General features: G+C 32.0%; 1 protein-coding gene across 2 annotated transcripts in view; it reads right to left on the bottom strand.

Annotated features, from left to right (window-relative positions):
• Nucleotides 1-12,735: 12,735 nt before the first annotated feature.
• The window catches only part of LOC145562432 (DExH-box ATP-dependent RNA helicase DExH7, chloroplastic-like), a 41,674-nt gene continuing 38,088 nt past the window's right edge, over nucleotides 12,736-16,321 (bottom strand). Inside the window, exons 32-35 of one of the 2 annotated variants that reach the window (XM_081622707.1) lie at nucleotides 16,163-16,255; nucleotides 14,921-15,043; nucleotides 13,435-13,529; nucleotides 12,736-13,138 (exon numbers count right to left, since the gene is read on the bottom strand). In XM_081622707.1, coding sequence (XP_081478833.1) covers nucleotides 13,455-13,529; nucleotides 14,921-15,043; nucleotides 16,163-16,255 — 291 coding nt within the window. In that variant the 3' untranslated portion in view covers nucleotides 12,736-13,138; nucleotides 13,435-13,454. The remainder of the gene's footprint in view (nucleotides 13,139-13,434; nucleotides 13,530-14,920; nucleotides 15,044-16,162; nucleotides 16,256-16,321) is intronic. The other variant, XM_081622708.1, reaches the window with a different exon arrangement.

The following is a 16,321-nucleotide window of genomic DNA, read 5'->3' as shown; positions in this document are numbered from 1 at the left end:
GGCATGAGAAGCTATCACTTCCAAGGCTTGAAGATGAGAAGATTTGAGAAGACGGCTCAAGGCATAGTGGTCTTCGACGGCATTCCCTAGGATGTGGAGGATGTCACCTTGATTAAAGAAGACGGCTCGAGGCAAAGTGGTCTTTGACAACGTTCTCTAGGATGTGAAGGTTGTCACCCGACTTGAGAAGATAGCTCGAGGTGCAGCGATTTTGGACGGCATTCCCTAAGATGTAGAGGTTGTCATACTAAATAACTTTGATTCAACAAAAATTGATTGTGTCCAGAGGCATGGAAGATTCTCATTGTAAGTTTCTCGAGGCGTAAAGATCTATAATTATCAGACAGGCTTTCCAGAGACATAGAAAATCGTCAATTGATGCACACTTCCCAAGGCATAGAAGTTGGCAACTATGTCCCAAGGCGTGGGTACTTAATGGAATTCCACTTACAGGCTACTTGAGGCGTAGAAGTTCACAATAGGACTCCCAAGGTGTGAAATTTATTATACTTCTCAAGGTGTGGAAACTATTATACTTCCCAAGGCGTGAAAAATCATCATTCAAAAGACTGCTCAAGACGTAGGTGTCTACGACATGTTGCCTAAGGTGAGGAAATTTATCATCTTTCACTTGTGGGTTTCTCAAGGAGTAGAAGCTCACGATATAATTCTCGAGGCGTGGAAGATCGTTATCTAGTGGATCACTCGAGGCGTAGTGGTTCATGATAGAATTCCTGAGGCGTGGAAGATCGTCATCCAGTGGATCGCTCAATCCATAGTGGTTCGCGATAGAATTCCTTAGGCGTGGAAGATCATCATCCAGTGGATCGCTCGAGGCGTAGTGGTTCGCGATAGAATTCTTGAGACGTGGAAAATTATCATCCGGTAAATTTCTCGAGGCGTTGAAAACTACCAGACGTGTTTGTTGCCATGCACGGGTGCCAGATACGCATTTCTTTCCCCTTAACTCCCTTATTTGTTTAACTAACGCTAGTTTGCAGGTATCGGAGTTACAAAGAAATATTTAGGATCGCAGAACGCTCTGAATCATTCTCCGTCCCTATCGACTACTTTGACTTTTGTTTTCGAAACATACATTTCTTCAAACTCAGTCAAAGTGGGGGCTTCTGTAGACACCTGATAGTGTCTCCCCAAAAACCAAACCCAGTGATGAGTACTTATCACGTCTTTGATTATCGAGTCTTGTAAATTTTCCTTTCTAACCTTTTCTAAAATGTTTTAAGCCAAAATCAGTCATTTCATGCCTTTAAACCCAAAATAATTCATTTCGTGTCCCTTAAAATCATTCATTTCGTGTCTTTTTTTATAAAAATATCCAAACTAGTTTATTTTGGTCCATAATTTGGATTCATTTATTGTATAGTTGGATGGGGCTTGAAAATAGCTTTCCAATGATATATTATAAGCCTAAATTTGAGTTATAACGAGGAAGTTATGGCCAAAATACTAAACAAGGCCTAAGCCCACACTACTACAAAACTTGGAAAAAAGAACCCCAATTAAAGACCCGTTATTTAACTAACGAGTCTATTTGATGTAAAAGACCCAATTTTAATTATAACGGGTCTTTTATGTATATTAGGAAAAAACAAAGTAAAAAATAAGAGCCCCATTGCCAAACCTAACGGGTCTCTTCATTATATTAGGTCCCAAATTTCTGATAAGAGAAGAAAATGTGAGATATGTTCTATAATTTGACGGGTCTCTTACATTTGCTCCTCCTGACTATAAAAATTCTGACCCTTTGTATGTGTTTGGTACTCCACCCTTTTTTTTTTTAATTATCCTTAAATCCCTTCAAACTCATTCACCTCTCTCTCTCTCTCTCTCTCTCTCTCTCTCTCTCTCTCTCTCTCTTCAAAACCTCCGCCCAACCCTAACCCTAACCCTAAGTCCTCCTCTTGTTATGAAGTCGCCGTCACTTCTTCTTCCCTTCTCCATTTCAAAACACATCAACCAACAATTGATTCAACATCTCTACAAAAATCATTAATCGCATTCAATTTTTCCTAACATCGAACTTTAATTCAAGGTCTACTTTAATTTTTTAAAGGCAGAAAGAAGCTTAACCTCTTATGCTAATAGTTCTGGAAATTATGAAGAATTGTTGTCTAATTGATGACCTAACTTGCGATCAAAATTGAGGTAATTAATCTATAAATTGATTTTCTGCTTTAATTTTGTAAATTGAACTGTATATCTTAAGATATCTTTGATTGGAGATGTAAGGTGTATGCCACAACAGTAGATATCGGCAATGTCATTTATATACTTGTCACTTGTTTTATGCTTTCACTAGTATCTACATTCAATGAGGTCTAATGAGTTTTGCTTTGCATTGTTTAACTTTTCTATTTTTAATTTTTAATTTTTTTTTTGCAGACACCAAGACGCATATGCATGTTAACCCCAAGTTCCTTCACTCTAATGCTACTTCTCACAAGTGGCCTTTTGGAGGTAATGTCTGCTTAAAATTTTACCTATTTTGTCAAATGTTTTGTTTCTTTTTTCCTTTTCTTAAAGGTTGTTTATTGTCCATGAACAGCTTGTATCAACATTTAAGATTTGATTGTTATTTACCTTTTGAATTGTATTTTATATGAAGTTTCCTACCATTCGTCTCTGAAATTTTCTCAAATTGAACAAACTTATGAGTTGAATGTTGAAAAGTATTGCAACTTTTTTGTATGTTTTTATGAATTATATTTGTTGTAATCTAGTTCTTCTGAAGTCGTGATTTCTTTCAATAATTGTGGTGTTTTTTTTTTAAATGTGTTTCTAAATAAGTTTTCTAGTAGAATTCTTAATTACAATTGCTTCTATCTTTGTTTTGGCTGTAATTCGGGTCTCGCCTTTGGGGTCATTTCTCTGCAATGGCTAATTAATAGAGGTTTCGCTAAGATTGTTGTCGTATTTTCTCGGAGTTATTCCCTTTTACAACCTGTAGTTGCTGGTGTTCTTCAATTCTCCCCCTAGTCAAGTGGATAACTGTGTTGTTTATTAGAGTGTTGGTTATAGCATATTGTTTTCTTAATGAAGAGTATTAATTTGTCTTTTTTTTTTTTTTTTTTGTTTTGTCAGGTTTGCATGATTTCGTCCCACTATATTCTCAAACAAAGAAGATAATGGAGTATTCAAGTCTTAGCTTATTGCTATAACTATAATTGTAAATTTCAGTTAATTCGAATGTTCTTTTTTTTTTTTTTTTTTTGTAGAATGAATTTTTTTTTTTGTATCACATAAATTTAAATTTAATCCATTGCTATTTTCTATGGTCTTAAAATGTAACTTACAATTTATGAATTATCCGGCAATTTTAATATAGCATAAAAACAAAATATTCAAAATTCAAACGAAGACCTCCCAAGCCACATCAAATAAAATGAAAAAATATTTTTTTTAAAAAAAAAAAAAACTTGGAGAACAAAGAGACCCGTTATTTGACATGATAGGTCTGGTAGATACCCACTAAACAGACCCCATATCTTAAATAACAAGTCTCTTTTCTATCTAAATTATTAATTTAATCACTTACATAACAGACCCGTTATCACTTACAACGGGTGTCTTTGTTCTCACAAACAGACCCCCCTAATGAACGGGTCTCTTTGGCAATTTTTGTAGTAGCCCCACCTTACCTACGATCCAATGATCATGTTGAGGGTCTAAAGGCTTTAATCCCATTCCTAAACCAATTAGGATTAATTAGAAGCTTCTATAAGTTTCTAAAAGATCTTTATTATCCTTTTTTAGAAGATAAGATTAAAGAATTTAAAGTTGAGTAAAACTCCTCTTTTTGAAACTCCTAATTCTACTCGAATTGAAAGAAGTTCAAAGATGGTCAGTTATTATTTTCATGTCTCATAATTTTATCCAAATCTTAGATGGTTGTATAGCTCTTGAAATTATCTTTCCAATGATATACTATAATATTAATTCCAAGCTATAACGAAAAAGATATAAAAGAAATACGAACATGTATCAAAAACTGACACCGTCCCACTATTTCGTCCATATATTTTATTATAAAAAATATTTTAATCTAATTTTAATTGGGTTGGAAAGTAGACTTCAAGAGCTTTCGAACTACATATTATTTATCTTTTTCCAATTTCTGGATCAAAAGTTATGATAAAAATAAAACCCGCATAAACTGTTGTCCATCAAAGGAGTTTTAATCCTATTCGAATTCGAATCTTTTTCTAATCTTTTGACCCTCTTTTTTCCTTATAAATAGAAGTCATATCACCCCTTTTACAATCATCAACAAGCTTTATCTCCAACAGTCATCATATCTTCTCCCCCTTTAAGCTAAAGCTTATTCTTTCTCTCTCTATTTTTTTTTTCTAAGCCTAGCCTAAACATATTAAACACATCTTTTTGGTTCTTATTTGATTTGATCATCGTTCCTCATTCACGAGACTCGAATACACCTAGTCAAGCTCGATGTTGCCTTAGACCTCGACATGAAAGGTTGATAGTTCTGAGGGTTTGGTCCCAAATCCATATTTCAATTAATATTATTATTATTGTTTGATTTAATATTTTCATTGAAATTACTAACGTGTGTCTTGTTTGATAAAAAGAGGTACGAGGCATCAAAGTAAGTAATTTAATTACTTAATTATTCTTTTGATATAGAATCATGCTTAGATTATTTTATTAATTCCTACTATCATGTTAGGATGTCTTTATTGCTTTCTAGTATCATGTTAGGATTAAAGCTTTGATTTTTATTATTTAGTGACATATATACTAGGATTTAGTATTAATCATGTTAGTATCATGCCTAGGATCTTGCTAATATTATTAATCTTTGAGGAGATCATTTTGATGATGATGATTTGTGGAGTAAATATTATCAATATTATTATGTTGCTTAAAATTATTGTTATTGCTTGATCACGCTCTCTCTTGTAGGTTTAAAGGAAATTTGTACTTGAAATCACGCTTAATAAGATAATTAATAATTTGATTTAGGCTTAATATGATTTTAATTCAAGTGATCGCCAATAATAGATTTAATTGTGCATTAATAATCAACCAACATAGATTAAACAGGTTTAGGATTAATATATTGATTGTATATTGATCGAAAAGCGCACATGAATATGAGAAGAACAAAGTAGGGGCCTATTTAGGGCAGGTTCAATCCCTTTTAGGTTGGATTTGTACCTTCATCCCCGAATATTCAGTCATGGTTCAGGACCACTATAGATCTAGCGATCTCTGTGATCGTGAAGGGGTGTAACCTTCGCCTCGTGAACGGTTTACAAATTCCTAAAACTTGTTGGCAACTCTTTTGCTCTAGCTTCCTTCCCTTTGGACACTACCATGCTTAAATGCATGATCACAGTAGGCTCAAAGTTTGGTGTTTGAAATATTCCCTACAAAAAGTAAATGATGAGATTACAATTTCATAGTGTGGATCAACATCATTGATGTAAACACAACTAGAGGACAACATAACATTTAATTGATTTACTTAAATTTAAGCCCAACAAAATGCATATTTAAAAGGCTCACATGTACATACATATAGCTTTAGAATATGCAATCCATTGGCTTAAAATTCATTTAGGTAGTGTTTGGAAACATTGACTTCATTTTAATTTCTATATTCCAATTTCGGAAATTGAAATCCTTGTTTTCCATTACAAATTGCTTATTCGGGAAAACAAATCCATAATTTCAAAATAACCATGGTGTTTGGAAATACTTTGGAATATTATAACAAAACTAATTAATTTAACTAATAATCGTGTAAAAAAAATAAATAAATAAATAAAAAAAAAAGAAAAAAAGAAAAACTGCAATTTTTAAATAGCCACAACAATAACCTTCATCATCATCAAGTTTAAAGATTTTACTTACATGTTATCCCAAAAATAGTCAATCATATCCAAAAACGAGATTTTTTAGCCCCAAACCCACATCTATACATAGGATCGGAATCGATACAATGATTCCATTAACCCGCTGCCGAAGCAGCCGTTAATAAAGGAGAATGCCGTGGAGGAAAGAATGGAGACCGATAAATATGTTTAAGAGAAGAGAAAGAAAGTAAGAAAGAAAATTAAAGAAGGGAATTATCATGAAAGGGAATAACTATGAAGTATATGATAAGTGTCTAAGGTTCTAGCTTAGGTTGGGAATTCTAAATGACATGGTTTGACGTATTATCTTATATTCTTAGTATTATAAAGTTTTCTTAGTTGTTTCAGAATTTGGGCTAAATTTCATATTTCAAATTCTAACTCATCCAAACACTAGAAATATTTCAAATCATAGAATTTCAAATGAAATTCCTGTATCCATACATAGCATTAAATCATCTAGTCTCTGTCCCCAACAATTATTGACCCCATAACATGAAGTCAACACTAAAACAATTATTTTGTTCAAATGGACATAAACAATGGCAAATAATAGAGGGTTTACATGCCATGATGCAAATTGCCAACTTGTTGTTTCTCTTTCTCTTCCTTTTTTTTTTTCCAGATTAAAAGGCTTAAAAGAAGAGCTAAACAAGGAACAAAAGCTACCTGTTCTTCTAAAAGATATTTGGACATGTACACAAGTAACAAAAAATGTCTAGTGTACAAAATAATAACAAAAAGAAAAAGTGAAAGAAACAAGGTTACATCTATTCCATATGTTGTAAAATGATTCTTTTGAATAGTTCAAAGAGTTTCATAATGAATTACATGATTATCTTGTCAAATTCTATTTGATTTGATTTGATTATTTATATATCAAATTCCATCCATTTCACATGCCATAAGTCTTAGCAAGACCCAAATATTATCTTATCTAAACTTTTTATCTATAATCTAAACTTATCAAACTTGAAATAGAAAATAAGGTGAATAGTACAGAACTTTCGTAAACTAGAGTAGATTAATCTTATCCCAAGTGAAATAAATAGATGTTAATGACTTATGAAGACAAATTACAAGTTGTTTTGTTTAGAACATACTGGTTACATTAAAAAGGAATCAACTTAACATTGAGGCGATCATCAAAATTCAAAAGATTAAACTACATATCCCTCGACCCCTTAAACAAGTGAAGAATCCTCAACCGTCTAGCTAAAACCTTCTCTAATCATTACTTGGATTGCGAGTATTGCATTTTCAAGCACTAATGCACTCACTACTTTTCATTGTCTTTTAAAAAAATTATATGCTTTACTCTATGAACTAAAAAGGAATTACTAAAGACTTGGGGATGGTGAAGCCCATGGCTTGACCACAAAATATACTCCAACATAGCCCAATAAGGCATTATGGGTGACACATATCATGACCTCCACATTTAACAAGTCCATAGCTACCGTGACAAGGTAGTTTTTTCTTTGAAGTAGAGAATGTAAAACTTAGCAAAAACTACAAGATTACAGCCAGGCATCAAAGAAACACTTAGGGCATGCTTGGATTGAGAGTACGTATTACATTGCTAGGGTAATATAAATTAAATTAACAAAATGAAAGTATGTGTAAGGGATGAAGAGATAATGATAGTTTGTAATTATAAGGAGTTTTATATTCTGTAGTGATGGCACGGTGATTAGGGGTGAAAGTTTGGTTTGTGGCGTGGTTTATAGCCCAAATCAAAATAAAACCATATTATTTCGATTTGGGATTCTTCAGACCACACCGCACCATATTACTACTCGGTCCAAACCAAACTGCACCGTTTTTAACCTGGTTTTCAAAAAAAAAAAAACCAAACCAAACAGCTGTTTTTGAGCCTAGCATTCTAGGCTTTGATTTGTAACTTTTTTGGGGCTTGATTCCCAAGCATGAAGTATTAGGCATGAAATTAATACACATATTTTGAAATTTAAGGGTATTAGACCTGTACAACTAAGGGGTAAAGAAAGTGCCGAAATATATAAGAAGTGAACTAATCCACTTTTATGTTAAGGGGCTTTAAGTACAAATTTTTACCTACACCCCCTGGCAGAGAACACTGCCTGCACCCCCCTAACCTTCGCGCGTGCCCCGCCTCGCCTCTTTTCATTTATGAAATTCCTGTAAATTTTTATAACATGTTCATTTCTATATTGGTAACTGTTCATTTATGAATCATTAAATGTTCATTTTTATAACAAGGTGTTTTTGTTCAAATTAATATATTTTTTGAATTGAATTTTAAGATTTTTCTATAAATAAATATGAGAGCAAATTTATTTATAAGGATTACTTGCATTCAAATCGTTTTTATTATAAAAAGTATTGCATCATCCAATGTTCAGTTTTTATTAATTCGTGTTTCAATATATATTCATTTTTATATTAACAAATGTTCATTTCAAGAGCTATGTGTAAGTTTCATAGTAAGATGTAGGTAAATACATACGTCTTAGATTTCTGCTTATTTAAATAAAACGTTGTTAAAAAATAATTTTCAATATAAAATAAATTTAATTTAATAATAACAAATTTCTATACAGCTATACTATTACATATAATTGTTTCATAAACATGAAAGTGAACCAAATGTACATATGTATCCTCCTAGTTCGTTGCACCTCTAATAATATATTTGTGTGTTTTCCATGAAAAATATAATATGAGCACAATATATATGTCGCCTTCAACTTCCTTACTTGATCATTCTGTACAATAAGAGATCGATCAAGTTTTTCAAAAAAAAAAAAATAATAATAATAACAACACATTCCAAACAAAAGTACGTGAAATCTAAGGATTTAAAATTGAACATTTACGCATGAATACCAAAAAAATAATAATAACAACACATTCCAAACTAAAGTACGTGAAATCTAAGGATTCAAAATTGAACATTTACGCATGAATACCAATTACAGATTCAAAAATGGACACACTATAAATATATAAATATCTTTTGATTTGAGAATGAAAACATATAAAACCTAAATGAACATGTATTAAATTTTAAATGATAATTTATTAATATGAAAAAGAACATATAAATCCAAGTAAATATTTATTATTAATATGTAAATGACCATTCATAATAATTTAATATGTCAAAATACAACTTAGTATGCATTGATATAATATGTGAATGAAATACCATAAGATTATATTATATTTTAAAATAGAATCATCAAAGGTCCGTCATGAATGAACAAAACAATATGTGATTTATTTTTAAACATTTTTTAACATGTGAATGAACAAGAATTAATATATGTATGAATATACTTATATCCAAATGAACATCTATGTATCAAATTGGAATAAACATCTATCAATATTAGGGTTAAAATATATATAGTATAATATTCAAATGACGCATATATATATATATATATATATATATATATATATATATATATATATATATATATATATATATATATATATATATATATATATATATATATATATATATATATGTATGTATGTATGTATGTATCAAGTTAATATGAAATTAAACCTATATTATTTTTATTTATGTGGATATCTTCAATATAAGAATGAACATGTACGTATTTAAATTCAAATGATGAACATTTGTTCAAATTTTAGTAAACAATCATTAATATGTGAATGATATAGACAAAACTAGGGTAATTTTCTCTCAATTAAGACTGAACATTAGTAGACGTAAGGTAAGAATGTAAATGGTCATATAGTAATATCATAATGAACATTTATCAAAATGAAAAATGAACATTTACTGAAAAGTTAGTTTTAATATAAACTAATTTAAATCTCAGTAAATCTACAAAAAATCATATAATTCAGAAAATTAGCGCAATTATACTCTATAATTAATTTTCACTGTCAAATAATTTCATAGTTCTTACATATGTAGCACAAAATTTGCAAATTCCTTGATAAAGTTAACTAAAAATTGAAAAATAGACAAAATATAGTAGATTTTAATCTTTTTTGCATAAAAGTAAGTGTAATCATAGCAGATTATTTTTCAGAACATATAATCTCAAATTGAAATTGAAAAACTAGGGTTTATACACAAAATTGTACAGAAATGAATAAATTACTTACTCTTTCTAGAAATAATGTTGTGATTGAAGAATTTCTTTAGATATTTATTGTATTTTAAAGTAATTTGGAGTAATTTTGGAGTGATATTGTTTAGATTTTTCGTTTTGATGAGAGAGAAAGTCTAGAGATATTGATGAAAAAGAACACTGTAGAGAGAGAAAATGATTTGAAATGATTTTTTTTTTTTTTTGGTAATGTTTATATATGTGGGGTATGGGTGGTTCATTAAAGATACCATGGTTAGTGGACAGTTATTGTATGGTTAGTTTAGGGGGGGGGGGGGGGGTTGTAGTTTGACTTTTAGTAGGGAAATAAGGGCTATATGGTACTTTAGTGGGGGGGGGGGGGGTGTAGGTAGTTTTGCCTAAAGGAGGGTGTAGGCATTAAGAATTAGGCTTTGAGGATTTGGGTTGTATTAGATATTGGGCCTAATTTCGGTTTACAATTCAGTTTTCGGTTTTTCTAAATCCAAATCCGAAACCAAACCGTAAAACGTACTTTTATATATTTCCAAATCAAACCGCATCGTATTTAAAAAACACCAAACCATATTACTTTTCCGGTTTGGTTTGGTTTTAAACCGAATTATTTTCACCCCGGTGATAAGTTAAGAAAGGTGAACTATTACCCTACTTTTGAGGGTAATATTTACACTGGGGAAGGGGTGGCCGGGTGGGTAACTATTACCTTCATTATGAGGGTAATAATTCCTTCACTAGTTCACCTCCCTCCTTTCCTCATGTCACAATTACATTATTTTATTTATAAACACTTTATATCCTTACAATACCACCTCTAATCACTTATATTTTTCCTAGTTTGACTTTCGTTACCACCTTAAATTATTAGTAAAAAAATTTCAGAAAAACCTTTTAAAGTGAACATTATGTTCAGAAAAACCTTTTAAAATTTTTTTTGCTAAGAGAAACCAGTTTTAATTTTTTTTTGTTCAAGACAGCCAAGTGGGACATTCTGGCATTGACTCTTGTTTTTTTGGCGTTGACCAACGTTTTTCCTACATGTGCGTGTCACGTGATTTTTAATTTTCTAATCACACCCTCCTTTTCCTAACTCCACTCTCTTTTCTCTCTAATTAAACCTCCGATTAAACACACACACTCTCTCTCTCTCTCTCTATCTCTCCCTCTCCCTCTCTGTTTCCTTTTTCTCCTCTTTCTCTGCTTTGTGTTCACACGCCATTGTTGGACTTCAGTTAATTCGAAGCAATTGAAGGCTTTCCCAACAAGTTTCGACCAGAGGTAAATGTTTAATTTGTCCATCTCTCAGTTTTTTGAAACTATGATTAGAAATTAGGGTTTTTTCCCCCATTTTTAAACTTTCTCAATTATGCAGCAATTATGGTTCGAGGAGGTGTTTTGAGGTGTGAGTGTGGCTTTCCGCTCCCTTGATGATGACGCAGTGCGCTATGCTTTGTCCTTAGCTATGATAGAGCAGAAGAGTAAAGTATCAATGCTATGTTTTCTGAAATAAAAGAATCGATTTTAACATTAAACTTACTATTTTTGGGTTGTTGTAAATTGAATGCAGCTTCAGTTCTTCGTTGCAGCCATGGCAGAGAGGGGATTAATTGCCTCGATGCATGTTCAAAGAGAGGAGAGAGAGAGCAGGAGAGAGAGTGTGTAATTGGAGGGAAAAAGGAGGGGAGTTAGGAAAGGGGGGTGTGATTAGTGATTTAAGTGTCACGTGAGTCGCACATGAGGGAAAAAGGGTGGTCAACACCGGAAAAGTATGAGTCAACGTCAAAAAGTCTCACTTAACTGTGTTCAACAAAAAAATTTTAAAAACAGGTTTCTCTTAGCAAAAAAAAATTTAAAAGATTTTTCTGAACAAAATGTTCATTTTAAAAGGTTTTTCTGAATAAAATTTTCAATTTATTATCCCCGGTCCAAGAATGACCTTATAAGAAGTGAAAGGTGGAGGAAAGAAAGAGAAAATTTTAGTATTGGAGTATTAGATGATTTTAAAAGCTACTCACAATTATTTCAAATGGGATTCATCGTAATCCGTGAAAAATCATCATGAAGAACAATAAGGTGGAGCTTGAGATACAGAGCAATACAATTATAAAATCCACTCACTAGAAAATCTATACTATATATTAGGAAAATTTGTAAATTGCAGCCAAGTTTGTATTTAACAAATTACAGTCATTTAAAAAATAAATTGCAACCCAAAAGTTCTTAGGCCATTTTAGCTCTTGAGGGTTTGAATTTAGCTCGGAATTAACAAAATAATAACATAAGTGCTTTGTTTTTACAACTAAAAATAGTTGCCCACAAACTGATACATTTTTGTTACACAAAACGAGACACTTACGTTTTTTTTTTTTTTTTTGCTAATTCCGAGCTCAATTTGGACCCTTAAGTGTTAAAATAGCCCATAAAAACCTTAACCGAATATTTTTCGACACATAAACCGATAAAAAAGTTGAATCGGATTGCAATTTACAATTTATAAGAACCTTTTAGGGTGCTATTTGCAAAATACAAACTTTAAATGGCTGCAATTAGCAAATTTTCCTATATATTAAAAGGCATTCCTAAAGAAGTTTAGGTGCCACGCGACGCTCTCCTCATTTAATCCAATTTTCGATCCATGTTTAAAAATATGGCTCTTACAAGATTTAATCCCGCAAACTCAAGTTTAAACGCCAATGTGTTAACCACTAAGCTATTACCATATTACATGTCATTCAATAAAATTTAAATATTAATAAAGATTTGTATCATGGAAATAATGCAGTAACACGAGACATTGCCTGAGCCTAAAACTAGTTAATATATGGTATATTGCCTTCCCATAAAGCAATTTTGGTTTGAATTCTTATGCTAACACCTTGACAAATATAGCAAATAACACCTTCATCTATCCTACAATCATGTGTCTAGGATAACACCAAGTAGTACTTGGTTTCTAGGTGTAAGGAATCCTATGTCACATGGGATCAATCCCCACCTAGGGATTTCCCATACCCCACCCCCCAAAATTCCCAAAAGGCCTTGCATGCATACTCGGACCGGGTTGACTTGTGAGAGGCTCCACTCCGATAAGGCGCCTTCTCTATAATAAAATGCATCCAGGAGATTGCTCTAGAAAATAAGAGAAGAACATGTAAGTAGGATTCCTATCACATAGTGACCATATGGTGGCTTTCTATCGTTAGGAATTATAAACTTTTTGCCAATGTAAGATCCAACTTATTTTATTTATCTTTATGCATGTTTACATAAAGACCACTATTTCCAGGGGTAGTTCTCCCACAAATGAAAAAACCTAACGCTTTATACAAAATATTGCTTATCACAAGGGGGGGTTTGTTTTCCATATATAGGCCAAAGTAGACTCTAGAGTAAGTGAAAGACACAGAGTATCATAATGTGCTAACCTGTATTGCTGATTTGCTGATTAAGCCTGAGGTTTGGTTTCCTCCACCAAGAAGTGAACAATAGATTGCACAACTTCATTCTCAACTGTTGCTCTCTGCAAATTTATAAAATAAAAACAAATAAAAGAAAAAGAAGTTTGAGAAATTAAATTCTAGTTTATCAAGGAAAATAAAATAAACAATAAAATTTCAAACTTAATCAGGACTTTTGCCTGAATTACGACGATGAGAGAATGTTTAATCCTTTAATATAGTCACAAAAGTGGATAACCAATTAATTTACTCCGCATCGAACATTACACTATGTTCCTCTTCATCCACATCTAATTTTAAGTTTTTTCAAGATCTTTCAACATTTGGTATAAGTTTGGAATGGAAGAAATGCAATTATCACCCCCCCCCCCCCCCAAACCAAAAAAAGGAAAAAAAAAAAAATCAGAGGTGAGCTTATATATGAGCTGACTTTTTCAATTTACATTTTGGGTGCAAGAATTATCATTTATCAATGTACATCTGTACTTGATGTCTAAAACAATAAGTAATTTAATTAAGAAATTACAAAACCAAAAGAGAAAAGCCCTTTGAGCATTTGTCTTTGCCAAGTGACCGAACAACACAAGCATGAATGAGGACGAGACTAGCTTTTACATAAATTTCATATCCTCCACAACAAATCCAATAGCAATAAGCCAACAAATTATGTAAAAATCATCCACAAATACTCCATCCAAATTAGAAAAGGGAAGGCTTTATAGAAGATGATGTATAATTAACCTAAAACCCAAACCACATGGCAAGGAAAAATAACTTTGGAAAAGTTATGTAAGTTCTGACAAATTAATAATTTCTTACAGATCAAAGGGTTTTTTTTTTTTTTTTTTTTTTTTTTCAGACAAAATTAATTCTAAATTTTACTAAAAAGTTTCATGCACATATAAGGCAATTGAAACAAAATAAGTTCAGATATATTATAAAAAATAAAATAAACTAAAGATTCAGATAACACAATATAAGATAAATGTAGATATATTAAGTTGAGCCTAAAACTGAGTGATATTTCCATACAAAGTAACATGACTATTATTGTGGACATACATTAAAACTATACAAGTTTATTTGTGGACGAAGGCAGTATTAATCTTTTTCATGCTTCCATTGGTCACTGATAACAGAAACTTCTAATACATCCTCCAGACCAATTTGCCAAAAGATATTAGCTTATCTTAACAAAAGCTTTGAACCTCTTCAAACATTATATGTCTCACATGACTAGTAACAGCCAAATGCTTCAATTTATATTCTTCTAATTGGCTTTTTTTTTTTTCCAGAGATATGGCTGTCCATACCACTATGAGTCTATGTCCTCTGTTCTCAACCATGCTTAAGTAATCACAACAATAAAAAAATGTTTGTTCAAGAACATCTATTTCATTTTCTATTTTTTTGTAATAAAGTGACAACCTGGTGACATGATCAAGGGGATTACCTGTGGATTACGGATCAATCCATCAAGAACAGACTGTAGAGTTGATCGAAGTTCCTTGAATAGCACAGCGGTTTGTGCTGGTGCAGCTACCTTTAACCAACCATCTACCGTTACAAGTCCCAACTGCAATACCAATATTTTACAATTGTACTTCTCAAAGAGAATTTTCTAGTTTATCTTAGTAGGGATTATGGGAGAAAAAGGGGCAACATAAACATGAATCAACTAACTATTTTGTCATAGCTCATTCCACTTCATGAGAATAAGATGACCACCGGCCATGGTGGTCAACACTCCCTACCAAGAGAGATGCATGAAAGTGAGCCGAAGAACATGCCATTATTGCAAAATATACTTCTTCGGTTCTTCCGTTCTTTTTTAATTGCAACGTTGTAAAATGTTACACTATCCATAAAAACTGCTTTGACCTTTTGTGACACACGTTATAAAAAATATAGTCATGTGGGGTCTTCTTAAATTTGCCTCAATATATACTTTCAACATTTTAACTTTTACGAGTGTATAATTAGAGATATTGATAGCAAAAAATGTGCATGGGCAAGTGTGAAAAACCTAACCTAGCAACTAAACAAGAAAGCAGGACTTTTCTAAGAATTGGTGAATGTCTTAAAATTTATTTTCTAGAAGGTTGAAACATCAAATCACCAGTTGAAAAGAGCGCAGGGGAGGGGGGGTGGGGGGGGTGAGGATGCCAAACCCATGCAGCTTTGCCCAATATCAGACCATGTCCTGCCCTATGCTCAACTCTCTATGCAACTTAGCTCTCCCTGATGATGGAAAAGGTTCTACATGTATGAAGCAAGCAACAAATATCTTTTTTTTTTTTTTTTTTTTGACACAGCCACAAATATCTTTAACATAGTCAAGGTGCACAAAGGGTATGAGAATAATATCTATACTTCAAGAGATTAAGTGAATACAGAGTACTGAATAGTATAGCAAGAACTTCAAACATGGAAATTACATTGGTATTCAAATCAAATCACCCAAACTTAATGCACAGTTTGGGAAGATTGCACCATGCAATTAGAATATCACCTACAGGAATAAGGTTAATTCCAAATAAAACAATTTCATACTAGACCCTATCGATAACACAAGTTTTAAAGCAAATTAAACACATATATGTCCAAAAACGGCAAAATAATTACAAGTAAAAAAGGATAGTCATTTATCAAAGTTGATATTTATTTATAATCGGTATCTGGCAAAGTAACTCACCTGATGCTGAACTTGTATGGAACCACCAAAAAGTAGAAGAGAATATGGAGAGATGATTGTAGTGTCTCGTAGAAAAACCTTGTGGGTTTCAACCTAAGTATAGCACTAGTCATCACTCTCATAGATTTAATTTTAAACAATCTAGAATTAAATCTCATA

This window comes from Chenopodium album, chromosome 10 (assembly GCF_948465745.1).
Source record: "Chenopodium album chromosome 10, dcCheAlbu1.1, whole genome shotgun sequence".
NCBI classification, from domain to species: Eukaryota; Viridiplantae; Streptophyta; class Magnoliopsida; order Caryophyllales; family Amaranthaceae; genus Chenopodium; species Chenopodium album.
The sequence above is the reverse complement of the archived record's forward strand: the minus strand, read 5'-3'. Positions and strand labels throughout refer to the sequence as shown.